We start from the raw sequence: 27041 nt of genomic DNA on the forward strand, positions 1-27041 counted from the left end.
GTACAAGGTTGATGCATGTGTCCTATGAGTGTAGAACTAGACCTAGCTTAGGAACACCCAGAGGTCGGCACTGTGGACACCACTGGTGGACACCTGGAAACACAGCCTACTTCTAGAGGACAGACATGGGCAGTGACAGTGGCGAGGGCAGCCCAGGGGTGTTGGTCTGTGGAGCACACAGGGAAAGGCGTTGCCACCTGCCAGGCAGAGCGAGCGTTCGCAGGCCATCACAAGAGCGAGTGTTTACACAGGTGTGACTTCCTCCACTCACGTGCACCCTCCAGCAGCTCGCACTGCTTCCAGAGCGGCACTTCAGCGGTCATCTCCAGATCGGAAAGACTTTTTCTCCAACCTGAACAAGACAGAGAAAACAAATGAAGCAAATAGTAAATCAAGCAAATAGTAAATCACTGAAGTTCGATTAGCACGTAGTTTCTCCTACTAATAATTAAACACTGGATGAGAGAATGGCATTCAGGTGCAGCATTTTTTTAAATGACAAACTTACAAAATTACTGTAAAGCAAAGCACAAGTAGGTATCAAAAATAACGGAAAACTGCCGTGGCTGGTGTGCCTCAGTGGATTGAGTGCCAGCCTGTGAACCAAAGGATGGCTGGTTCTATTCCCACTCAAGGCACATGCCTGGGTTGTGGGCCCGGTCCCCAGTAGGTGGCACACAAGAGGCAACCACATATTGATGTTTCTCATCCTCTCTCCCTCCTGTCCTCTCTCTCTAAAAATAAATACATAAAACCTTTTAAAAAAAATAACAGAAAACCATTTGATGATTTTCTTTTCCCTCCTACATTAAGAGAATCCATTTCCCAGTGGCCTCTGGGCCTAAGGCCCCCACCAATTACACTGTTTCACTGGTGGGAACAGGGCTCTTCAGTCCTGAAACCGCCACCCGGTCAGAACATGCCCCTCACGCTGCCCAGCTGCACCCCATTGCCTGTGGGCACTGGGTGTGTACATGCCTTCTCGACGGCTCAGCCCTCTGCCCCCTGTCTCTGCCCAGAGCTCCTGAGCACAGAAGGGGTGGCCCCCAGCCTGGTCTGGGTCTCCTCTCACTTACTAGGTGTGTCACAGAACAAACTGCTTACCTTCCTACACCTCCGCTTCCTGTTCTGGAAATAACAGCATCCACTTCACTTCATGAGGATTAGAAAAAGGATGCAGGCAAGATGTGGCCATGGTGTCGGGCCAGGGCGGGAAGTGCACCCACACTGTGACCACCACACACCATCCCCCAGACCAGCCCCACTGCATACAACTTGACAGCTAAATATCTTACTCTCTGCGATGCGGGGTCTTGTCCGGAAGTGACAGACCAGCTCAGAGCAACAGACATGTGCCTCCTCCACACTGGGTTTCTCTGCAGCACGACTGAGCCTGTGAGGACGTCCCCTATGTAGACGGGGACAGGCTCGTCCATCATAAACAGCACCTGCTTCCAGTGGGTGGTGCTGCAAGACATGGGGACAGCATTACTGGAGCACCCACCCTGGGCCTGGCTTCTCAGAGACACTGCAGGGCAAACAGGGCCCAAAGAGGATACGGCTCCTGGACACGGCTCAGACTGCAGGGGGGCAAGGGTAGCTCACCCTGCTGGCCCAGGGGACACGGGTGCTCAGGGGCACATGGTTAGATACAGGGTCCCCCTGCGGTCTCTTTCCCCCAGGCCGTCAAAGGGTCAACCCGGCCTCTTCATCCTGGCACAGTGGGTGTCCACCCCAAGTCACCCAGCTCCTTCTCTAAGCCACTGATGCCTGTGGTTCTGGTTTCTGCAGCTAAGGAGAAATATACGCTGATGAAACTGAGTCCAAAACACATAATCCCATAAAAGTCAGGTTGCATGTGTACCAGACCACTGTGATATTGGGGGGGAACAGTAACCCTCCGGGACCCTCTAAGCTCTGTAGGATGTGGTCCTGACATGGCCTGGTGTCAGGGACACCTGGTGTGGCCCCACAGTCCTGCCCAGCTGAGGCCCTGGCTACCTCTCCCTACCCCCGACTCTTGGGCCACCTCCCTTCAGCCCCCATGGGAGTCTCTCTCCCTGGCCTTCCACTGAGCAGGTATCCTGTGGCTCTGTGCCATGCCCTCCCTGACCCTGTCCCTGACACCACCTGTGTGCGGACAGCCCGCCTGCAGACACTCAGATGGAAGATGGCCCAGGCACACACTGCCCACCATCAGTTCCTAAGGTGAGTGCTCACACCTGCAAGGTGGCCCAGAGGACTAGGCACAGTCCCAGCCCCGCAACCTCCATAGGACACTCCGGGCAAGCAGCTCCTCAGTCTCATCTCCTCTCGCAGTGACGGCCAGGCTCCTTCCGGCCCGGATGCCACAACCAGCACCCCTCCCTTCTGGCTGGCCCCCCGTGCCTGAGGGGAGTGTCTGGGAGGGCAGCTACTGAAAGGGGCCTAAAGGCCCCACGCGAAGGCGGCACTTCCATGGGCTGCGTGTCCGGCACACTGAACAGACAACGTCGGCTCCCCAGTGTGGGCACGAGTGTGCAACCACAAAGGCTGCTGCACAGAACATCTGCCTCAAGAAACATCTGCCCTCTGCAAAAAAGTCAGAGTAAAAGCCCCACGATGCCGCTAACTACGAAAAGCTTTAGCTAACTACGAAAAGCTTTAGCAACGTTTAGGGCAACTGAGAACACAAAGCCTGCTCCTCCCTAAGCCCGGGGTCTGTTCATCCAGGGGGCCCAGGAGCAGCCTGAGGAAGCCAGGTGCAGGGACAAACGGGGGTGCAAGGCCTGGGCCACAGCGCCCGCCCACCTGCACACCTGACTCCACATCACAGCTCCCCAGCCTGGGGGTCAGCTTGGTCTGGAGAGATTTTAGGTCAACTTTCAACATTACCAGATCTTTACATTCGTGACTCTGTCGTGCTTTTCTGTCACACCAATAACTTGAAGGCAAACCCTTCACATTCCCTGGAGGGCCACCAGGGTACCCGTGGGGAGGAGCCGACACTCACGGGTGGAACGGTCCTGTGCTCAGCACCAGCTGCGGCTCTTCCTCCTCCAGGTTCTGAAAGCGGACACTGAACCAGGCCGTGAACCCATGCAGAGTGCCAGCTTTCTTGATATCGAAGCACAGTTCACCTTTCATTGTCTGTGTCCAGCCAAACGAGAAAACGGACATGGGTTCGTGAGCATGTGGCATGAGGCTGCCGCAGGCACTGTCCGAGTGAGACCCAGCAACTGCCCCTCCAAGGGCCACATCTCACACACCCACAACCCCGCACTGCGCCACGGCCAGTACCGCCTGTTTCAGTAACTAAGAAACAAACCTGAACTTGCTAGTTTAGCTGAACACATCAAAGACCATATGGAACTGCCTCCTGGGGAAAGTAAAATGTTAAAACCTGCGTTGTGAATCCAAATGTAGCAGACAATCAGAAAAGGTCTCATCTGCCTAATTTTCTGACCCCAAATTCATGACTACTTTCCTTAGTTCTTCGCATAAACAGCAAGTTCAAGTCTGGGCCTCGACAACTGTAGCTGAAAAAAACGAAAGCCTCAGAACTCCAGTTCCCCACGGTTTTGCCCATCAAAGTTCCAGATGGGGCTTCTCATACACTGGCTCCAACTCCCCCGTTTCAGAGTGTGCCCATAGCCTGGGGCCATCCTGAACCCACACACGCCACCTCATAGCGAGAGAGCGTAAGTGAAAGAAAGAACTGAGAGTTTCGTCACCACATGTAGCTAAAAATACTTAGACATTTTAATTCAAATTCTTCCAAGGCCCTGGATGATGTGGCTCAGTGGATTGAGCGCCGACCTGCAAACCGAAAGGTCACAGGTTTGATTCCCACCCAGGGCACACGCCTGGGTAGTGGGCCAAGTCCCCAGCTGGGGGTGTGTGAGAGGCAACAGATCAATGTCTCCCTTCTTTCTCCCTCCCTCTCTCTCTAAAAATAAGTAAATAAAACCTTTTTAAAAAAATTTCACCATGAAATTGGATATAATTTTAATCTCAAAATGCTGATATTAAACATAAATCTAAAAATAATGGAAGAGGTTAAAGAGCTTAACTAGTAATATAGTAATATAATAATGTAAAAATATAAAAGAAAACCAGAATAGAGCATAAGAAAAAAGACTGTGGGGGAAATCAATGGCAACAAGTACATAATCCGTTCATTTGTAGAACAAGTCTCACGCACGCGCACCCTGGCGACCCCACCTCACCTCCAGATCAGCGATCTGCACCGTCCTCATGTCCAGCTGTAATATAGTGCACGGTTCGGAGAGGCAGTCCTCTGGCTTCAAAATGTGGTTATACTTGGGCTTTGAAAAAAACTCCTTAATTGCTAAAGATCTGGGGGAAAGGTCAAAGTAATTAAAGTCATCGCCAACACCTCGGGCTCTGTCACACGTGTGACAACAGGGCACGCTTTTCCTCCTCTGTGTGTTAGCAGGAATTCTAAACCACCGTCTGCAGCCCTGAGGGCCCCCCTCCGACCCACCCCGCAGTCAGCCTGGCCAACAGGCAACCTGAGCGTGCAAGTAACGGGGCCCTTCCCTCTGGTCCCTTTGGTCCTCTTCACGAGGCCTAAACACACGGGAAGCCAACCTTCGCCAAACACCCTGTAGTGTGTTTACTTTTATAATTATTTTATCACGAAACACCTTTCATGAATCTCCTATTATAATCACAGCAAATAAAAAATACTTCTGTTCTAGGTCACGCTGTAACACGTGCAATGAACCAGCAGGACCGCAGGCAGCCGCGTGGGCCTGACTCTCAGGAGCCCGAGCTGGACCTCCTGCACCGCCTCTGCGGGTAGTCTGCTGCCTAACACTCCATTTCAAGGGCTGAGCCCTCTGCCTGTCAAAGTAATCAGTGATTCACCACGAAAATGCGTCAAAGATTAAGCACAGCAGTAACTTCTGAAGTAGCAAATAAAAGGAAACATTTTAATAAGACACCTCTATATACATAGTTTAATTTTTTCTGATAAAAATAATTATGCATTTATAAGGAATTTGGAAAGTATAGCATACTCTTCCCTTAGCTTTTTGGTACATTTGGTCACTTCACTCCTCCACGGACGCTGATATATATTTGTACAAAATAGAAGCCATTCTGGACAGCTTGTGTCCTACCAGTTTTACTATGTCTTTAACTCTAATACCATTTACTGACTCTTAACTCTGATATCGCTTGGGTTTTTTAAACAGCTGCACAATACCCCATCAGTTGGATATACAGCAATTTGACCACGTTCCCAAGGATGGCCATTGTTTCAGCGTTTTGCAGGCACACAAGCACGCCCTGACCCTGTGACAAGTACTCTAGAGCAGGAGGCTCTGACAGAAATGGGAGGTGGCCCCCCGACACCTGCTCGCAAGGTCCCCACACCCACAGCTCTGTTCAGATGGTGCCCATCCCTCCCCCATCATACATGTGGCCACACAGCACAAGCTGCTACTTTACTTTAATCTTTGCTTATCTGGTGAGCAAAGATGGCATTTATTTTATTTGTTTTAATTACTAATAGCATTGCAATGTTTTTCAAATATAAGATGGAATAAATGGAGATTTACAGTTGTGAGTATGAGAAAAAGAGTTCATTCTTGTATTATTATTTTTCATTTGAACAACTTTAAACCCACTTTTGCCCCACCCTGTATTCTACTGGTTAATATTTTTTTGTGAATGACTTGCCCATTTCTGTGACTTGACTATAATTTCATCTGGATATATATCTGTTCCTAACTGACTCTAAAATGTGTCAGCCAGTAATGTTCTCTAAGTAGCCAGTGCCTTTTTAATTGTATTTTTGCCGTTTTCTGACACATAGATGCTGCGGGCTTTTAAACATAAGTCCAGCACCTCTTTCTTTGTTTCTGTTGACTTTCTTTCCATCTAGGGTCTGATACACAGGTCCCCAAAATTCTAACATAAACTCTTAAATCCACATGGCATTAAATTGTAATGTGTGGCGTGAGAGAAGAAAACGTTCTCCAAGAGGCCAGCTGACCGTCCCAGGATAATTTGCTACCTCCTCCCTCACGCCCCACCTCTCCCAGACTACAGTTCTATTGGAGCTTCCCGCCCTGCTCTGCTCAATTGTCCTTTCCGGGTGTAGCACCAGACTGCTTCAATTCACCCGACTCTGTCACAGACGTTAGTCCCTGGCAGCACTGCTTTTTCCTAACCTGCCCAGCCCTTCCCGTCCATTTTTTCCTATAAGAACTACAAAACCACCCTGTCGGGACCTTCCCTCTATATTCCCTTTGGGATCTGGGCTGGGTGCAATGATTCAATGGCCCACACATTTATAAAGGCCTCACTTTAAAGGCCCATTATATTTGGGAACTCAAATTGCAAAACACATTCCAATTCCCATCGCAGCCATTAGCAGTTTAAAGGCATCGAAGGCAACGTGTGAAATTCTCAGGCATGTGACATAAATTTAGATTCATGGCAAGCTCTGCACCAGAGCACACTGTTCTGTCTTAGGAACGCCTGCAGTTCTCCCTGCGGGAGACCCAAACGTGCCTGTGTGTGCACCCGAGCCACAGACACTCACTTGAGAGCGCTGAGGTTGAACTCATAGGCGTTGTCCCAGAAGAGAACCTTGCTGCGGTAGTCCTTGTCCGCACTGCAGGGCACGAGGTGCAGGGCCGCCGTGGTCGGCCAGATGACCCCGCCCTCCTTCAGCCACGCGTCCCGGGCATACAGGATGGACTCGATCATGAACTCAAACTGCACAGGAGGGAGAGACGCATGGGAGACAGGGTGACTGCGAGGCTGCACAGACCTCCCGCTGCATTCAGACGGTCTGGGATCTATCTTTCCACGTTTCACCCTCAAGACTATTACCAGCCAGGGAAGTGCTAAGTGCTGCCCACCCACCACGTCTCGGGGACATTATCTTCTGTCTACACACGGTCACCTCCTATCACAGCTGGGGTTTAAGTCACATTGTGTCGCACTGGATTCATAACTGAGGCATGGCTAAAGGTCAGGATAAATCTTCACTCTCATCCTACTCCAGTGACTCAGTAATTACTACTACATTTTTAAAAGGCCCTAAGTGTTGCAGGGTTTTAACTGCAAATGAAATCAGCTTGGGGTAGTCTCAGAATATTCATAACCCTCTAAGTTGACCAAAATCACTGCTTAAAAACGTGACAGGTCAAAGCAGGACTGCCACGGAGGTTCACACGGTGCTTAAATCACAAGGGCCGCCAAACACCACCTCGTGTCCCTCAGAAAGCCCCCAGACGCAGGCAGCATGGGTCGCCTCCAACAGAGAACACGGCTTAGGGGCTGAACCAGAGGGCGTGCCAGGGAGCCAGGCGGAGGCCAGGGTCCCTTCATCCCGTAGCAGGTGAGAAGGCACAGAGAGTTTTGTCTCCCTTAACCTTGGGAAGGTTTTATTATAAAAGTAATACATGTTCTGTATGGGGAACTTTAGAAAACTCAGAGAGGTACAGATAAAAATTAAAATTATGAGCAAACCCAGCACACAGTTAAGGGACCTAACACTAAGAGGTTTATCTTCAAGAATTTTTCTTCAAACGCACACACAAATGTGAAAATTATGTATGTGTAATTTTTAATTTTATTCTTAAATTATCAAACAGTAAATCCTATCCCTCCCAACTTCCTCCTTTTTCCATAAAACAATGTTCCTCTCCTTTGCTGGACTTGCTGATGGCTTCACCACAGCTTGCTTGTCCCAAATTTCAATTTTTTGGTGTTCCTGAATAAACTGATTTTTGCTGGTAAAATAACTGACTTTTATTTTTAAGGTCAATGGTCCTTTTTCTCTAAATTTCTGAAGTTATAGATGCTGAGACAGAACCAGAGGAGGAATAAATGATAAACTCAAGGCCAGGCAAGTGGTACTTCCAATTCTGGTCTTTCCCAACCTCCCGACTCAGGAATACAGTTTTCAAATAGATTCGAAAGCAGCCTCACCCTGCACCCTGTCCTGGGTCAGCAGCTGCACTCGAGGAGAGACAGGGTGGGACATGCCCACTCCGGCTCGCCTGCAGCTGAAGTTAGACCACTGCTACACGTGTTTTAAAAACAAAATGGGAATCATTCTGCAATTATTTTTTGTGTTTTTCTTAAACCAACAAACTGTCACCAACTTTTCTCTAAGTTTATTAAGAATCTTCCTAAAACATAATCTTTTGTGGCCACAGAGTGGTCTTTTGCATGAACTGCCACAGTTATTTGTACTTTTTCCAATTTTCTCCCCTTTTAAAAGGTATTGCCATGTACATTTTTTAGCATAAATCTATGTAAAAGTCTGATTATTTCAACTAAGTATTTATTTTTAATGCTTCTTGACATATTCTACCCTGTTTTCCTTCAAAAAGCTATACAATCTACACTGCCAAGCAGATATGATAGTTTCCCCAAAACCTCAGTAACACTGGGTATCATCAGATGGTAGGTAATTTCTCAGCCAGTTTGGGAACTCAAAAATATTTCAGTCCCTTCTTTGATTATTAGTGACATTAACCAACGTTCACATGTCTAGACTCGGACCCATTCACACCCCTTGCCACCGTCCTGGAGCTATTTAAACCATGCTTTTCTCATTGCTTTACTGGAGTTCTTTATGAAGTAAGGATATTAGCCCTCTGTCATATGTGCTACAATTCTTTAGTTTCACTTGATTTTTAATAATCTATAGGTTGGCTATGTATAAAGGGTATGTCTTTGATCAAATAGTTTATTGTATAGTTTCTTTACAGGCTTTGTTCTTAGAAAGACCCAACATCAGATAAATTTATACCAATTGTTTTGGGGTTTTTTAATTACTTAACTCCGTAATCTATCTGGAATTTATTTTAGCATACAGCATGAAGAAGGACCTAACCATTTTCTGCAAAATAAGCAATTGTGTCAGCATCTTTGGACAATTATAAATCCTTGCCTCAGTGACTGGACACCTCCCCTCATTATAAACTGAACGCACGTGCATTTGGGCTGTTTGTGTGCTTTCTGTCCTGTCCCATGATCTACCTCTCTGTCTCGCTACTAAATGTCCGCAACAAGGTGGGAAGATGGGTGGGCAAGACTGGGGCCCTGAAGTCTGAGGAGCTCTGAGAACAGGCAGGGACACCCAAAGAGGATGCCAGGGGGGCACAAAGCACAGCTGCAGGAAAAGGTGGGTCTGCATAGGGACGTGGGGACCGCCCAGGTGGGTGAAGATGTGACGACTCCCAAATTCACACCCTCTCTGTGTCCAGTCTCACCAACTCTAGGCCAGGTCAAGAGACTGCAAGCCTTACATCCTGCAAGCCCTCTGACAGGATGTCCCAGGCACCTGTACACAGCAGCCAGGCCTCCCAGGACTCACCACCTGCTCTAAGGTCCTTGTCCTGACTTTGGTGCCACTCATTTTTTCCTCACCACTGTGCTGTCAGAGTCCAAGGCTCCTATCCCCATACCCACATGCCCCCTCCAAATCCACCCCCGACCTGCAATCCATACACCCTCCCTGGAATCCACTCCTGCAGCTGTACGTGGAATAGAGCTGCCAAGCCCAGAAATTCCCTGCTGGGCCACACCAGCCACTCCTTCCCTCAGCCTGTAACCCCTGCCAGCAAGTCTGGGGACTCCACCCAGCCTCCTCTGCCCGAGAGACCGACAGCCTATCAGAGGCACCACACAAGGATGGAGCCCGGACATCCTTCCAGGGGACAGAGAGCCCACGAGGCCCTGCTCCCCACCCACCTGCCAAGTGGGCCCCTGCCAGCCCTCCCCAGTGCCTCTCCCCTCGTCTTTCCCTTTGGCTCCCTTCTCTGGCCCCTCCCCTGCCACCCCAGCCCCCGGCCAGAGGCCCTCCCCCACTGTGCGACCCTAGACCCTGAAGGTCCCAGTGGGGCTCCCATACATGGCCTGATCTCTACTCTACCCCTCAAAAGTCCTGGATGGCCCAGCCACCGGTTGCCTGATACATGACAAAGTCCTGGGAGCACAAAAAACCTGAATCCGGCTTCTTCCCCCACCCACTGGATCACAGGGACACTGAATCCAGGCCACTGTCCCTGCCTGACACTGCTCCGGCTTCCGCTCTCCTCCCCCTCCCTTTCCCCTCCTCCCCTCTCCCTTCCCCCACACTGCCCATCTCCAAGAGCAGAGCAGGACCCTTGGCAGCCAGGCTTCCCCTGACTGCAATGGCCATACCCATCTCAACCGCAGGCTGGCTCCCCATGTCACCAGGGCCAGAAGGAACTTGACAAACATTACTGAATGAACACTGGTATTTGGGGGGCAAAAGTCAATGCCCACCTTATGGATTAATAGTGTAGTCAGTCCCTTTTTTCCCTGTGCATAATCTTAGGAATCCACAGACGTTATTAATAAGCCAAATTACACCATGGATGTTGAGTCTATTTCACTTTCTCTTCGGACAATTTCAACAGGACTAAAGGCCTGATGTCATTTGCTGTCACTGCCCTCTCCCTTTGTACTGTGTAAGAAGCCAGGGCAGCTTCCATTTAAACAGATCCCTCGCTGGAAACATCAGCCATGTTCCCGTCATGTTCACCCAGATGTATTTCTCTGGGTTTTTACAGATGCTAACTTTCAGAATGGGGTGTTTCACTATAATGCCTCAGATGCTGAGCCAGAAGCTGGCCAGAGGGTCCAAGGAGACGGGGACCGGCAGGCCTAGCTCCCACCGACCTCTCGCTGGCCTCCAAGCTCACTGAGCACACTGGGCAGGGTGGGGTGGCATATAACCAGAAAACTGTCCACCCCCAGCCGTGAGACTCAGGGAGCGCCAGGCTGGGTCTCCCTGATGCTAAACAAGGGGCCGCTGGGAGGAGCGAGACCCAGGCTGGGCAAAGAGACAAAGGCTCTGCTGTGTCAAAGACTCAGCCTCACACAGTAAATGCTGGATATTCACAGGTTCCCCCAAAAAACAGTTTATGTAAATCACTCAGGAAAGAGTTCCAGATTTCTTATAAAAGCATTTTTTAATCAGATAAAAATAAGACACTGGGTCAATATTCATATAAAAAAGCAATTATATCTGATCTTAGGAAAAATGTCAGAATGAATCATGATTTGTGAAGATTCCAGACACCAACCCAGCCGCTGCCCCGCCCTTACCAGCAGGCAGGTCCCCATCCACTCGGACACCAGCACGTCCACCTTCTCCGGCAGCACCACGTCCTCCACCTTCTGCTGGAACACGGTGATGACGTCGGCGAAGCCATTCTGCATGACCAGCTGCCCTGTGTGCTGGGCCATCTCGCTGGCCTCCACCGCGTACACCTGCATGTGGCAGAAGCACCATTGGTGCACACCCTGGAACTGCACAGCAGCCCGTCGTCACCTCGGCTATGTCAGAACCGACATCAGAGAAAACGGCAAACGACAGGGACAGAGGGAAGGCAGTGTGCTGACAGCGGCAGGGCCAGCAGGCTGCCTGTACCAGACAGGGCCCCGGGAAGGGAGCTGCATCTAATCCCAAGTCCAACCTTCCACCTAAAACAGACATGGGGCCACAGGTGGACAGAAGCCTCTGCACACACATGGGCTGCCGCCCCAAGGCCTCCTGGGTAAGGCCAGGGCCCAGCTCCCATTCACGCAGCAACGACCCCTGACTGACGAAGGGGGTTCTCTGCACTCATCTGAGGGCAGTCCAACTTTCAGGATACCAGTGGCTTCTCACAGGATTTCCAACCCGGGTCCTCCATGGCGGGTTCTGAGCACGATGTCATGGCTCCAACAGGCCCTGAACTCAGGTGCCCCCTGCACTGCAGGGGAACCGCATCTGCCTGCGTGGGGGATGCCAAGGGGCTGCAACTCTGCACAGCCAGCCGTGCTTTAAAGAAAGGGGGCAAGGTCTGTCCTGTCCCTGCCAGGCAGTCACTGTTTGGGGCAGGGATGACACTTGGATGGTGACCTGTACAGATGGATGTATGTGCTTCTACATTTAACTGAAATAAATGTTTCACAAAGACCACCCATCACATGTAGCTCGCTGGGACATTTTCCCTGTCCCATCCCACTCTGTGCTGTTTGTAGCTCATTAACCAATGTCACCACCTCTCACCAACTCAGCCTGGGAGGACACGCTGGCTTCTTTGCCATACAGTTCCTCGTACACAAAGGACACATCATTGAGACTCAGCTCCGAAACTGCTAAAAGGACAGCTACCTCCTACTCACCGCTTTGGGCTGAGCATAATGCGCACAAAAGAGGCTGATAATCCCAGTCCCACAGCCGACATCCAGAATTACTTTGTCTTTGAGCGACTCCCTGTTCTGCAGGATCACGTGGTGGTACTTAGTTGTCCGTGGCTGGTCTGTCAGCATCTCCAAATGAAGTTTCTACAAGAAAAGCACATTAAGAGTCAGTCTATAATTAAAGATACATCAAGCTATGGTTTAAGGTGGAGGATGGGGACCTGAGGAGTTAAGCCGCTTGACCCCACACCTAAAAACATGAAAAATCAAAAGGCCAAAATATGCCAACAGATAAAATAAAGAGCAGACAATGAAGGAATGAACTGGACGTTTCCCGAATCCCTCAGCCTCAGTGGATGCCTGCAGCCTCTCCTTGCAGCCTCCCCCTACAGCCTCCCAGAGAGCCAGGTGAGCAGAGACGCAGGTGCGGACCACTAGGACGCGGTGCGGATATGGCCCTCCTAACCACTGTTAGGAGCCACCTGAGGTGGAAGGAACTGCCATGTGCCTGACCAGACACACTGTGGCCAAGTGTCCACCAAGACAAGGCATGGGCAACCCACTGGGAGAGACCCTGAGGAGACACACAGAGCTCCACCCCAGAATCCTCTTCACTTAGGGCTCAAAAGTCGCCTCACACATAAATCTGTTCCTCATTTGCTTGATAAATAGAGTGTCTGAAGGGGCCTTCACAAGCCCATCTTGGCTCCTCACTGAAAAACAAAGGGCCAACACGGGGAGCCTGGTAGGATGGAGGCCAGACCCAGCTCTCCTGCCTGCAGCGGTCACCTCGTTAGAAAGTCAGCGTGAGGATGTGAGGCTGTGCTGACGCCAGGGGCAGAGCAGTGGGGTGGCAGCGTGGAAACCAGGAAAAAACACATTCAGAGCAAAGAATGCTACCAGAGACGAAGAGGGTCCATTCATAATGCAGGAATCACTTAGGCAAAAGGACTTAATAATTCTAATACTTCTGTGCCTAATAACAGAGCTTCCAAATACACAAAGCAAAGACCAACGGGATGCAACAAGTAACAGCCACACAAGCAATCGTGGTCAGAGACTTCAACAGCCTTCTCTCAGTACCTGATGGGCACAGACAGAAAATCGGTAAGGACAGAGGCTCGAACAACACTATCGGAGAACCAGCCACACTGATACTGACAGAACACCTCACCCGCCCACTTACAACCATAGTACACAAGGCAGCATCTAGGAACAGGTTTAACAAGACCAAAACCTTAACACTCTGAGAGATACAAAACAAGACTTACAAAATGGAGAGAAGCAACATGACATTACAAAGATGTCACCTGTCCCTAAATTAATATACACTTTCCATGCAATACCAAGTAAAATGACAAATAATTTGGCATGGGGACAAGGGGACAAAACAAACGACAATGAAACTAGTTTCTAAAATATAAACAGACAACACTAGCCATGAAAATGCTGAAAAATAGAAGAGCTGCTCAAGGCCTCACTCTCACGAAAGTTAAAAAGCTACAACGATGAAAAGCATCTGGGACTGCAGAAGAAATAAACCAATGACACAGAACAGAGATTCCAGAAACAGATCCTAGAACTGCAGCCTACAAAAAATGTGCATTACTTCATCAGCAGGAAAGAAGGCTCAATAACTGACATGGAAACAGCTGGATATTTGTGGGGAAATCAAGTCAGAATTGTACCTTATTCTTCTCAACAAGATCGACTTAACTATTTCATTGTCAAAAAATGAAATCATGGGGGACTTCCGGCCAAGATGGAGGCATAGGTGGAAACACTGTGTATCCTCGCACAACCAAGTTTAAAGACAACAAAGATTTAGAAACAAAAACACAACCAAACAGACAGAAAAGAAACTATACCGAAGTCCAACAACAACGAACCACTGATCCAGACCAGCGGCGGCAGAGAGGGGTCCTGGCAGGAAAAGGTGGTGGGTGGCAGACCAGGCAGGACCAGACGGAAACCCAGTAAGGCTCTCAAGGCGGCTGGCTGACCGTGGACACACATTAGCACACAGAGAAACCAGGCAAGTTTAAAACCGGTCAGTGAGACAGACCACGCAACCCAGGACGCCAGGGCTGGGAAATAAAGCCTAGAAGCACTGACTGGAAAAACTTTCAGGGGCTGAGGTGCCAGGAAAGGCACCCACAGGGTACTAGAACGAACAAAAGCCCACCCACCCAGGAACCAACAGCAGAAGGGCCCAATTTGCTTGTGGGAAGCAGCAGAGGGGACAGAAATCCAAGAGAGAGTGGAACAAACGCCATTGCTCCCTCTCTGACCCTGCCCCCAGTCACAACCCAGCAACTGGGCTGACCCGCCCTGGTGAACACCTAAGCCTCTGCCCCTCATTCGTAACAGGCACAAACAGACCAAAACATTATGGCTCGAGCAGAAGAACAGCTCAAAGCCTCAGTGCCAATACTTCTAAGTGACCAAGAGACAGCCAACCTATACAATGCACAGTTCAAAACACTGGTGATCAGGATGCACAGAACTGGTTGATTTTAGTCACAAATTAGATGAAAAAATGAAGGCTACACTAAGTGAAATGAAGCAAATTGCACAGGGAACCAATAGTGATGGAAACAAATCTGGGACTAAAATGAATGGAGTGGACCAAAAGGAAGAAAGAAACAACCAAACAGAAAAGGATAAAGAAACAAGAATTTAAAAAAATGAGGAGAGGCTTAGGAACCTCCAGGACATCTTTAAATGTTCCAACATCCGAATTATAGGGGTACCAGAAGGGGAAGAGGAACAGCCACCAGTGGAAAACTTATTTGAACAAATAATAAAGGAGAACTTCCCCAATCTGGCAAAGGAAACAGACTTCCAGGAATTCCAGGAAACTCAGAGAGTCCCAAAGAAGTTGGACCCAAGGAGGAACACACCAAGGCGCATTGTAATTACAGTAGCCAGGATTAAAAGGAGAGAATCCTAGAAGCAGCAAGAGATAAGGGGACAGTCACCTACAAAGGACTTCCCATCAGACTGTCAGCTGATTTCTCAAAAGAGACCTTACAGGCAAGAAGGGGCTGGAAAGAAGTATTCCAAGTCATGAAATCCAAAGACCTACATCAAAGATTGCTCTACCCAGCAAAGCTTTCACTTAGAATGGAAGGGCAGATAAAGAGCTTCTCAGATATGTTCAAGTTCAAGGAGTTCATCATCACTAAGATGAACAGTGAAAGGACAGCAAACTCACAGTTATTAACAACCACACCTAAAACAAAAGCAAACTAAGCAGACAGCTGGATCAGGAGTGGAACCACAGAAATGGAGATCACGAGGAGGGTTAACAACAGGGGAGTGGGAGGAGGAGAAGGGGGGAGAAGGTACAGAGAATAAGTAGCATAGAGGGTAGGTAGAAAATAGACAGGGGGAGGGTAAGAATAGTATGAGAAATGTAGAAGCTAAAGAACTTGTGACACATGGACATGAACTAAAGGGCGGGAATGGGAGGCAGGGTGGAGTGGAGTAAAGGGGGAAAATGGGACAATTGTAATAGCATAATCAATAAAATATATTAAAAAAATGAAATCACAAAAGTTCTAAAAGACAGCTTTTTATATATTTGTATCTATAATCTTGCTGTGAAGAAGGTCTCTAAAACCAAGGAGGCACAAAGAAAGGAAGACAAATTAGATTACTATATTAAAAGTTTCATCAGAAAAAAAAGGTAGCAAGTGATAAGTGTAATATATATAAATATAAGCTAAACTGCTTGTTTAATACTCAAATCAATAGAATTAAAAGAAAAATGGGAAAGTTGTATGAAATATTTCCCCAAAAGGAAGAAATACAAGAGGCTGGTAAAGTATAAAAGATGATCATTCTCACTTTTTGAAATGGAAATCAAAATCAAGAGATGCTGTATTTCACCTTTAAGACAGAAAATCTGTTTCCCTTTGATGCTCTGTGGTGGTGATGTAAGCATCCACACACCACTGGTCGGTGCACGCTCAGCAAACGGGCAAGACCCACCAAAGTAAAAAACACACCCTCCGAGTTAGGCAGGATTCACGGAGGAGGACAGCCATCATTACAGGACTGCTTACCGTGATAAAGAGCTGTTAAATGAGCACAGCCCACCAACACGGTCCTTTTAGAAGCAACACAATGCTCTGTAGCTGTTGAGAACAACAGGCCTTCAAAATAATACAGCTACATGAAAAGAGCAAGGTGAAAACAATGTGTGGAACGCTCCTCGTCTGAAAACTGAGAAAAGGAAAACCCACGCAGCTTGGAGCTGGTAGAAGCGCAAACATCGCTGCTGAAAGCGACAGCAAGGCCCAGAGGCACTCTCTAGGGGGGAGCGGGGAGACAGGCTTCCTTACATCTTACATCTTTCGTAAGAGACTGAAAGCTCTAACCGTGCAGTCACGCGCCCTTTCATGACAGGGGTCCCTTGTGAGCAAGGCCTCGTCAGGAGATTCTGCGGAGCACACAGCAGACTGTGCTGACCCAGAGACCCAGACAGTACAGCCGGCTGCACAGCTCGGCCACATGGTGCGTGCCATCGCACACGTGGCCCGTCGTTGACCAAAATGCCATCGTGTGCCGCACCACTGCACATACATCAGTAGTTCTCACTCACTTCAGCATTTCTAATTGTGAAATAGGACACAGCTGTCAAAACAGACAGTTTACCAAACACAGTTAGGGAGCACCCAGCACCAGAGCACTGCGCCCCAGACCTTCCCACCCGGCCCTGCCGATCACAGACCCCTCTTACCCACACACCCTCCTGATCCCCAGGGGAACCAGGTCCCTGATCTCCCAGTTCCACCACTTGTGAACAGACATCATACACAAGACCTTCTAATTCATATAACTGAACCAAACGCTAGTTAGTCTTTGATGTCTTGCTTCTTTCACTCTGCACTAGGTTTGTAACATTCATTCTGCAAATACCTGTTTTTATCGAGTTTTAAAATATAAAAGGGTTGTCTGGACCACAGGACCATAGGTCTGTTTTCATAGTTTAAAAAACCAAACTAATAAGCTACTTATTTAGAGGTATTATTATTGTCACTTCATAACTTCTTTGTATTTTCTTTTTAAAGTAAAATTTGTCACTTTTTAAAAATACTGAGCGAAGTTCATAATCCCATCGCTCAGATAACCTAACCTGGAATCAACTAACACCAAGTCCTTCGGTCGTTCCAGCCCACCGCCTGCTTTTATATTGCCTGCAGGGTAGAGATGGCTTTTACGTTTTTAAACATTTTATAAAAATCCAAAGAAGAATATGACACATAAAAATTATATGAAATTCTAACTTTGGTGCCACAGATGAGGTTTTCTGGGAACCCAGCCATGATGCTTTGCTGGGCCTTGGGGGCTGCTTCCATATTGCAACGGCAAAGCCAAACCTGCTGCAACGGCAAAGCCAAACCTGCTGCAATGGCAAAGCCAAAGCCACAGATCAAGGCGGGTGGCCTGCTGAGCTGTCTCTGCTCTGAGCAACGAGGAGAAGCCCAGACATTATTTTGAAAAGTTAGAACCTGAAACCAGGGAGAAGAAACCACCGCGGCCAGCAGAACAGGGCCTCTGACAGCAGTACCAGGGTTCCGTAGCTGCCGAAGTACTCCTCATCCTGCCAGGTGTCCTCCGGGTCGCACTCCTCCAGGTCCTTGCCCAGGTGGTTCGCCGGGATGTACCCGCAGCAGCCGGCGCGCTCGCCCCACCACCAGTCAGCGGTGGTTTGTCTCAGGATGAGGATTTTCTCTCCTCTCAGAAAGCTGAGCTGGAAACAGAGAGGGAGATGTGAAAATGCCAGAAAAACCTGTAGTGTCATTTCAACTGTGGCTCCGATGAATCCCCTATCCCTGGGGCCCAAACCGCAGCGATTTCAAAAAGTCAGTCATTGGGTGATTATACTAAGTGACAATTTATGAAAACGGTACCAGGATTTAGAGACTTCTGTGGAACATGTGTCAGAAAAGCATGGCTTAATTGATATTTTTTTAAAAGAAAGAGTAAACATTTTCTAATGGCTTAGGACAAACTCTCCCAACAGCTTCCCCATCATAGCTCAGCTCTGTGATAGCCGATTCAGAGAATGAGGCTTAGGCTGCGAAATTCCTGTTCCACAGAGTAAAGAAAGCCTCCTTCAACTACATATTTTTATTTTATAGCCTTGTTTATAAGTAACGAGAACAGGTTCTTTTTTTTTTTTTTTTTTTTTTTGAGAGAGAGAGAGGGGAAGGGAAGGAGAGAGTGGGAGAGAAACATCAGTGTGTGGTTGCCTCTCGTGTGTCCTCTACTGGGGACCTGGCCTGCAACCCAGGCATGTGCCCTGACTGGGAATTGAACCGGCGACCCTTTGCTTCACAGGCCCGCGCTCAATCCACTGAGCTACACCAGCCAGGGCAAGAATAGGTTCTTAATCAAGGCTGCCCAGCAGAAACCGCAGCAGGGGCTTGCTCCCCGCTCCGTCACCCAGGCACCATCCACTTCAGGCTCGGGACCCCAGTCAGCTAAGCTGGGAAGGGAAGGATGGGTCCTCACAGGCCTCACGTGGCTAAACATCAATACTTCACCTTTGGCGTGACTCCTGGAAAGTTTCACCTAATTCTGTCACTGAGCATGCGGAGTCCACAACACATGGACCCGATGTCCACAGCTACCTGCGTCTCATCAGTGGCAGAATAGTCTGCGATGGCCACGAACTCCTCCGGCTGCACCCCCTCCACGAGGTGCTCTTCACAGTGTCCCACGGGCTCTTCTCCCTCCTGCTCAAAGCCACAGAGAAGACAAGGAAATGATTACAGGGCTTCTCTTTTTCTCCCCTCCCTCCCTCCCTCCCTCCCTCCCTTCCTTCCTTCCTCCCTTCCTCCCTTCCTCCCTTCCTTCCTTCCTTTCTTCCTTCCTTCCTTCCTTCCTTCCTTCCTTCCTCCCTTCCTTCCTTCCTGGCTCCAGGTTATTAGGATGGTTTCTTGAAGATTCAAGTGACCAAGTTTTTATTATACAAACAACTGGGTCATCCTCACCAGCAGAATTGAGGGGGTCTCACCTGCACTCCACCTTTACTTCCTATCTCTAGTACAAAATGATTTGCAACCTCAAGAGAACAGCAAAGAAAGAAGCACTTTTAGTGTCTATGAACGCTTCAAGAATGCTTATGTTAATGGCCGCTTCCTGAGGGTGATGCCCAGCCCCCCGTGTCTCTCTGGGTGTTGCACTCTGGGGACCTCACTGGATGCAGAGACAGCTGGATAGACCTCACCGAAGGCCTAGGGAGGGAGCTGGTGACCTGGCACCAGGCATGCGGCCTCACTGGACAACGCTTCAACGGACACCTGCTGCTCAGGGCCCAGACAACACCGCTCCACCTCAGGCGCCTGCGCGCTGCCCACCTCCACTTCCCTCCACTTGCCTGGACGATGCTGCCGGAGGTGGCAGAACCCCAACCACTATGCCAGTCCACGCTGTTGCGACCCAGTCCCAACTTGCACATTCTGACAAACTTTCCTATACATAAACGCAATTCCCCTGAAATTTTGTGAAAGCACAAGAATTCACAGTGGAAAACTAGGACCATCTGTGATCTCCCTCAATGGTCAGAGATAGTAAATTAACACATTCATATCCTTTCAGACTTCTTTTCCAAAGTGTCTGAATACACATCCAATACACGCCTACAGGGTATTTTTCAGGATCATAAAATTCTGCCTTGTAACATGTTTTCTACTTATTAAATTCTGAATGTTCTCCTTCATTATTAAATACACATCTAAATTACTTTAATATCAGTATTCTATGAATGAAAAGTTATTTATCCAATCTTCTAGTTCTGAACACTTAAAACTGTTTTCACTTTTTTACTATTATAAATTCTGTGAAGATGAACTTTCTTAAACATAAATCATTTTGTCTCTCCCGAATGTGAAACTGATGAGCAAGACACTGCACACCTTTTGACGCCACTGCCACACGCCCTCCGGAGAGGGGGCTCCGTAGACCACGACAGGAGAGTAGGACTTAGTCGGGAGGAGAGTAAGCCACAGATTTTCCCGCTCCCTTAGCCAACAGTGGACATCCATCGCTTTAATCCCTGCTACTGTGAGAGGAAGAGACTGCCTGTGTTCGTTACTTCCTGTCTTTGATTACCAGGGAGGTCAAACGCGGTCTTTAAGTACTTATTAGTCACCCTTTCTATTTTGCTGACTGCCTCCTCGCCTCCTCGGCGCGTCTTCCTATGACAGTAACATCGGTCGCAGCCGTGTGTGGCAGTGGCACTTCCGTCCACGCCCGCCCTGCAGGCCTGTCCCTGCCGCCCCGGCAAGTCACCCTTCACCACCACCCCCAAATCGCCTGGTGCGGATCCTCCCGTACTGTCTCCGTGCTTATCGCTCACCCACACGGTTTGGTTTTCCTTTTGGTAGTTTTTTGTAAAGGCCATCACAGACCCTTCTTTTTTGATTTTGCTTTTTTAGTCACGAGACCTTGAGGAAAAAACTGCCCAACTGTTAGAACCCTAACTTACAACTTTCAACAGCTACATAACACAGCACAGCTGCGGTTCGGCCTGACCGATCAGTCATCCCCGACTGGCGGGCTTCCCTTGGTGTCCAGTTTTCTACCACCGTAAACACGCTGCTACACACATCTGTGCACACTTATCCTCATGTGACGACATTCTACTTTTATGGGACTGCCAGAGCTGAAAAATAAGCATGGTTTTCACTCAAATGTTTGTCAGATTCTGCCCGAAGGTTGTTGCCTTTCACTTCACCGGCAGTGAAGGCTTTACCCTCGGCCTAATACTCAGCAGCAACAGGAATTACCACTGTCTTTCTTTATCCCAGAATGATAAGTGCAAAGACCCTACAAAAAGTAACTATGTGGGAAAACAGGCTACTTCTATTTTATTTGAAAGACTTTTGAGACTTTTGAAAGAAACAATAGTAATTTATTGTGGGAGTTATAACATATATCAAAGGAAAATAGTTACAACAGCACCAAAAAATGTGGGCTGGTAAAGGGAACCGATTTGGAGGCTTGTTACATTGTGAAATAGTCCCCAAAACAGACTGGAATAGGTTAAGGACTCACAGGACAATTTCTTGGGTAAACACCAAAATGTTTTTAAAAAGGTACAGCTAAAAAGCCAACCGAAGAGATAACAGAGAACAACAGAAAATATTTTATTAATCCACAAGAAGGTAAGAATGGAGAAAGGGACAAAGAAAAATGCAACACAAAGAAAACAAACAGCAAGATGGTAGAATCAGTCATCATGTTAAATGTTAATGGACTAAACACTCCAAATAAAGGGCAGAAATTATTTACAGAATAAGAAAGATACTGCCATAGGCACCTTATAAGAGAAACACTTTAAATATAAGGAATTAGACAGGTTAAAAACATAGGTATATATTTTTATGTGTGCCATTGGAAGCGCTAACCACAAGAAAGCTGGTACAACACTATCAATATAAGACAAAGGAGATATACAGGTAAGGAGCATTAACAGGTAAAAACAGAGAGATTTCATAAAAATAAAAGGGCCAATTAATCTAGAAATACTAACCCAAACATATACACCAAATAACAGATTCAAAATATATAAAGCAAAAAGTGATAGACCCAAAGATAAATAAACAAACACACAGACAAATCCACAATCATAGCAGAGATTTTTAAAGCTCATCTCTCTTAGCAACTGATAGAACAAGTGAACAAAAAGTCAGAAAGGATACAGAAATCTGAACAACACTAATAACCCATTTGTCCTCAATGACATTGGTAGAACACCACACCTAGCAACTGCAGTATACGTATTCTTTGCAAGTGCGTAGGGAACATTAGCCAAGAGCCCATTATGACTAGGCCATAAGCAGACCTGAATAAATGTAAAAAAATGGAAATTTACAAAGTATATTTTTGAATAGATAAAGAGAAAGTCAACAAAGACAACTGGTTCTTTGAAAAGATAAAACTGAAAAACCCTAAAAAGACTAATCAAGGGGAAAAGAGATAAAACACAATTGTAGATATGAGGTACCTCTTCTGTAACGGAGGGTGCTATTATCACGATGAACATAAATATCACTGAAATAAATTTCAGTAGTAACTTGAATGACAGTAACATTTCAATAAGGCATCCAATCATGATTTATAAGTTATCGGAAAATTAAAATAACAAGATACCGTTTCTAGCCCAGCAGACTGACCCGAATGAGGAAGTCTGATGCTGTCAAGTACTAGCAGACACCGGACACCCGCAGGCCTGTGAACCAGTGAGCCTCCCGGGAGAGCAGCTGATTGCTGTCTAGTAACCCTGGAAACCCACAAGCGCCTCTACCCTGTGACTACACTACCTGCGTGCGAACTCTAGCACACATGTGCACAAGGAGACACACAGAAGGGTGTTCACTGCAGCACTTTTTGAAATAGAAAAAAAACGTAAAAATGAAAGTGTCCGACAGAAGGGAAATAAATAAAATGTGGTACAAACCTAATGTACACAGACCTACGTACATATCTATGAATGTGGTATGTTCTTATAAGGAACACACGACGGGAGCACACTCCAGACTAAACTGGCTGTATGTCCACATGAAGGACAAATCCCCCGAAACAACATCAGCGGAAAGGGCAAGGAGCAGATGGCACACAGACCGCATTGCCAGTTAGGTCAATTCTAGAGATGCCTAGATAAGTTATAAAAAGTATAAAAAATGGTGCAGAAGCACAAAAATCAATTCATAATTCATAGTAGTGTTTGCCTCTAGAGACAAAGGAAGATTAGACCTGGGGTTGGGTAAGAAACTTTATTTGTGGTTTTGTTTTACATACTGTGTTGTACGTATTCTGAAGCAAACATGATAAAATGTGAACAAATTTTCACCTCTGTATAATATGTACTTGATGTTTGAAAAATTATTGTGTAAATGTCCCAATATCTTTTGTATTCCTCAAAAGAAAAATGAGACATCCATGCAATTAGAACATTTTATGACTGATTTTAAGAAACAGATTAAATGACCCAACTTTAAACAAAATTCCTCAAATGAAATTAGATCATTAAAAGGGAAAAAAGAAATGTTAAAATTGACACCAGAGACATGAAATTGTTTAATTTTTAAAAAATACTCGTTATTAGAGTTGTCATTCAATTTTTATTTTACATAATCATTTTCTTGAAATTTAAGGTGACTTTTTTTTACTGTTAACTTAAATGAAACAGTATGTGTGTCCCAGGCAAAAAAACAGTATGAATACACAAATCTTTTCCAATGTATCCAGCCTGTTTTTAACACATTATGCCTGAGACTTTATTGAACAACTAAGAATATGTGCTACCTTCACCAACACAGACACCAAAGATAAAACCCAAGATTCCTGGGAAATGTTTACAATGCCTAACGCAGAATGTCATCTATAACCCTTATAAACATTGCATTTCCTTATTTAAATTGTGTTAATTTATTTTATTTCTAGAGAGAGGGGAAGGAATGGAGAAAGAGAGGGAGAGAAACACTGATCTGAACACATCCCTCCAACACACCCTGACAGGGGACCCCAGCTGCAAGCCAGGCATGTGCCCTGACCAGGAACCAAACCCTCAACTGACCTTTCGCTTCCAGGACATCACCCCAACCAACTGAGCCACACTGGTCGGGGTGCATCTCCTGTAGTTAAGTATCCCCTGGTTGGTGGCCACCTTCATTAGTCCAAGGAAAACGCTATCACTCTGACCTCAGCTCTCTGTAGTGTTCATGGTCTTCAAGCACAGGTTCTTACAGACCAAATCTGAAATTACCTGAGTTTCACTTCTGGGGCAGTCACCTGATGTTGCCATGGTTCTCTTAGGATCTGCCACATAGCTGCCACTTCTAATGTTTCATTTCCCTCTCCATTTCTCCTTTAAAAGAGAATGAGAAATCGCTTTGTTACATTGCATAATAATTAAGGTTACTTCTCTTCTAAGGTTCATGAAAAGGTCCTCTACCAAATGTAAGTAAAACATGTATGTATAAAGAATGGAATAGAAATGAAATTTGTAAATGCAGTTCTTTACAAAAACATTTGAAAGCACTGAATATTTATGACTTTCAGGAAGTGTATATTCTTCACTAGTCTGCCAGGTGTTAACCCTAGTCATTGGCCAAAGCCTGTTAGTTTCTGTCAGATCACTGGGTTGATTTATAACATATTACTGTCAGTTTTTCTTGGAACGTACTAGCTTTAATTCCAATTAAACTTCCCTACCTGGAGCTTTAAAGTGTTTCCACTAACAGGAACCAAGGTCTGCATTTTCCAGAGGCTTTTACTTCTCATTCTCAATTCTTTTTTTTCCAGTGACAGTGTAATCCATATTAAGCTCTAAGATGAATGTGTACTTTTTCATTTTAATTGTTTCAAATGAGTGTTTCGCTCATCAGTCAAGACCTAATAATTATTTTTGTGACACTGATAATTACGAATGCTGATTTACATACGTTGCATTTTCTTTAGAAAAAATTACATTGGGACCAGGATGGGTCAGGGCCAAGTAGATGGGGCGGGCGGGCAGAGCCTGGGCAGGGCCTGGGCAGGGCCGGGTTGATAGGGTGAGGCGGGGCTTCGGTGTGGCCATTTAGAGAGTGGGCGGGGCCTGGGGGGCGGGTTAAGGTAGTGAGAGGGGGCCTAGACTTACCAAGCAGATGGGGCGGGGCAAGGTCGATGGGGCTGGGTGGGTAGGTCCAGGGCGGGGCGAGCAGGGTTGATGGATGTGGAGGGCCAAGGAAGAGGGTGAGGGCCAACGCGGGGGGCGGGGGCCAGGTGATGGCCAGGCCCGCAACGGAACGTAGTCTCTGTGCGCTGTAGGATGAGTGGCCCTAGGATCATCAGGGGCAGCAGCCAACGAAGGGATGAGTGTAAGATGGGGGCAGTGAGGGGCGGGGGTAGATGCAACAGATGGAGGAGTAAAAGGAAAGCTTGATAGGGGTTCAGAGCGGGGGGGGGGGGGACTGACAAGGGGGTATGGACAGAAGGAAAGTGGGCGTGTCACTGCGAGGAGCGTGGCTTTGGGAAAGAGGCGTGGTGGTGGGCGGGTCCCCTGGAAAGGGCGGGGTGCGGAGTTCAATATCAGCTGCCACAGCAAGAAGCACTGAGGCGGGAAAGGTGTCGGGTGGTCTCGGGAGTGGACCCAGGCCTCAGCTCGCCCGCTGACGCACACGCCGAGCTAAGACCTCTCACCTGGCACGTCCTGCCGAGGCGCGGTCCAGCAGCCCGAGGTGCCCACGGGAAACCTACCTCAGCCGCGTGAAACCTACCCAGCCGCGTCCCTCCGCCGAGTTCTGCATCCACACTGCCAGTGCGGAGGGGCAGACAGCTCCTACCAAGAGCGGGAGCCACCGCCCTTAGCCCGCGCATGCGCAATGCGCACAAGCAGTCTAGTGGGCGGGGGGAAGGCCCCGCCCCGCGTAGGCACACTTTACGCGCGCCTTGGTCTGGGCTCGTGGGGCCGAGGGCTTCAGCCCGCGCAAGCGCGGTGCACTCCGGCCGTTGTGAAATGGCCTTACCTCCGGCTGTTCGCCACCCGCAGGCGTATTTCACCTGTCCTGCTTCCGGTGGTTGCTCGAACCCGGACGCTGCGCCCCTGCTGTGCCTCCCAGCCACGTGTCTTGGGGGAGTCGGAGTGCGGGGGCTGCCAACCCGAACCGGACCGGTACCGCTGCAGGGAAAGCGGTACCTGCAGACTTTCGTGGCCTGCGGATGCAGATCCTTGAATGAAGGACAGAAATGGCAAAGATTTCTTGAGCCAGCACCCCCGTTCCCCAATTCAGTTAACCTCGCCTTCTGCGCTATGAAGTGCGAATCATTTATCATTCTTTCCACTTGACAAATGAGAGCACAGTGATTATATTTTTCTTTCACCAAAAGGAAGTTTGGAGTTAAAAGAAAAATAGATGACGTTAGTGAAGGTGACTGTGTGGTGGTCTCGGGCCGCGGGAGGCGGGGTGGGGGGCGGAGATCGAGGATTGAGCGTGCAGGGCTTCAGTTTTACGGAGATGGGTGTTGTCAGTGGTTGGACAACACTGTGAATGTATCTAATCCACTGAACTGTGTACATTTATAAATGGTTAAGGGGGTAAACTTTATAGTACCTATATTTTACCAAAATTAAAAAAGGGAACAGGAAAACGAAGTACCAATATGAGGAGTGGAAAAAGAATTCACTGTAGATTCTGTAAAATTTTAAAGGATAATCATTACAAAACTTTGTCAAAAATATTTGACAAGTTGAATTCCACAAAATTCTTGAAAAACAAATTAGCAAATCAAAAAGAATATTTAGAAAATCTGTATAGTTAAAAGAATGGATTTTATAATTTAAAATCTTCTTATGAAGAATACTCAAAGCCCAGATGGCATCACTAATAAATGCTTCCAGACACGTAGAGAGAAAATAATACCAACGTCATACAAAGCCTTCCAGAAACTGGAGAAAAGTGAAATGCTTCCTAACTGATTCTACACAGCCAGGGTAACACGGCTATAAAATGTTAGCAAAAACAATACAATGACAAAATAAAGTGACTATATATCATGACCAAGTGTGATTTATATATGTTAATCATTTAATAAATTTGGTTTTTTTGAACTCACAAAAGTCTAGCCCCAAATGGTTTCAGCAGTGAATTCCACCAAATGTATAAGCAATCAATAATACCAATGTTAAATAAATTTTTAAGAAAATAGGGGATGGATACTTCCCAATTTGTCTTATGAAGCAAACATAATTTTAACACAAATACCTGCCATACAAGAAAAAATTGCAGACTAATATATCTCATAAAAACAGATGCAAAAACCCTTAACAAAACATTAGTAAATCAATC

At 47.3% G+C, this 27041-nt stretch overlaps 1 protein-coding gene across 4 annotated transcripts; it reads right to left on the reverse strand.

The window, feature by feature from the left end:
• Positions 1 to 223: 223 nt before the first annotated feature.
• PRMT2 (protein arginine methyltransferase 2) lies at positions 224 to 25569 on the reverse strand. Of its 4 annotated transcripts, none has more exons than XM_037158180.2 (11): positions 25473 to 25569; positions 23978 to 24079; positions 18837 to 18941; positions 17771 to 17953; positions 12175 to 12336; positions 11110 to 11274; positions 6557 to 6732; positions 4209 to 4338; positions 2993 to 3129; positions 1296 to 1467; positions 224 to 352 (listed from the first exon to the last, which is right to left on the reverse strand). In XM_037158180.2, exons 2-11 carry the CDS (start codon positions 24014 to 24016, stop codon positions 320 to 322), a joined length of 1302 nt encoding a protein of 433 aa, XP_037014075.1. In that variant the 5' UTR covers positions 24017 to 24079; positions 25473 to 25569; the 3' UTR covers positions 224 to 319. The 4 variants fall into 4 exon arrangements, with proteins under 4 accessions (XP_037014075.1, XP_037014077.1, XP_037014076.1 ...); XM_037158182.2 differs by having other exon boundaries at positions 25453 to 25569; XM_037158181.2 differs by having other exon boundaries at positions 25396 to 25483.
• Between the last annotated feature and the right edge of the window lie 1472 nt (positions 25570 to 27041).

The sequence above is a fragment of the Artibeus jamaicensis genome, unplaced genomic scaffold (genome assembly GCF_021234435.1).
Source record: "Artibeus jamaicensis isolate MK-2021 breed Jamaican fruit bat unplaced genomic scaffold, CSHL_Jam_final scaffold_474, whole genome shotgun sequence".
NCBI lineage: Eukaryota > Metazoa > Chordata > Mammalia > Chiroptera > Phyllostomidae > Artibeus > Artibeus jamaicensis.

Coding starts and splice junctions, on each gene's coding strand:
- PRMT2 (XM_037158180.2), bottom strand. CDS start 24,016: ATGGCAACATCAGGTGACTGCCCCAGAAGTGAAACTCAG. Junction 18,942..23,977: donor GCCCCAGAAGTGAAACTCAG/GTAATTTCAGAT, acceptor GGCTTTGAGCAG/GAGGGAGAAGAGCCCGTGGG. Junction 3,130..4,208: donor TGCAGATCGCTGATCTGGAG/GTGAGGTGGGGT, acceptor GGCTGGACACAG/ACAATGAAAGGTGAACTGTG.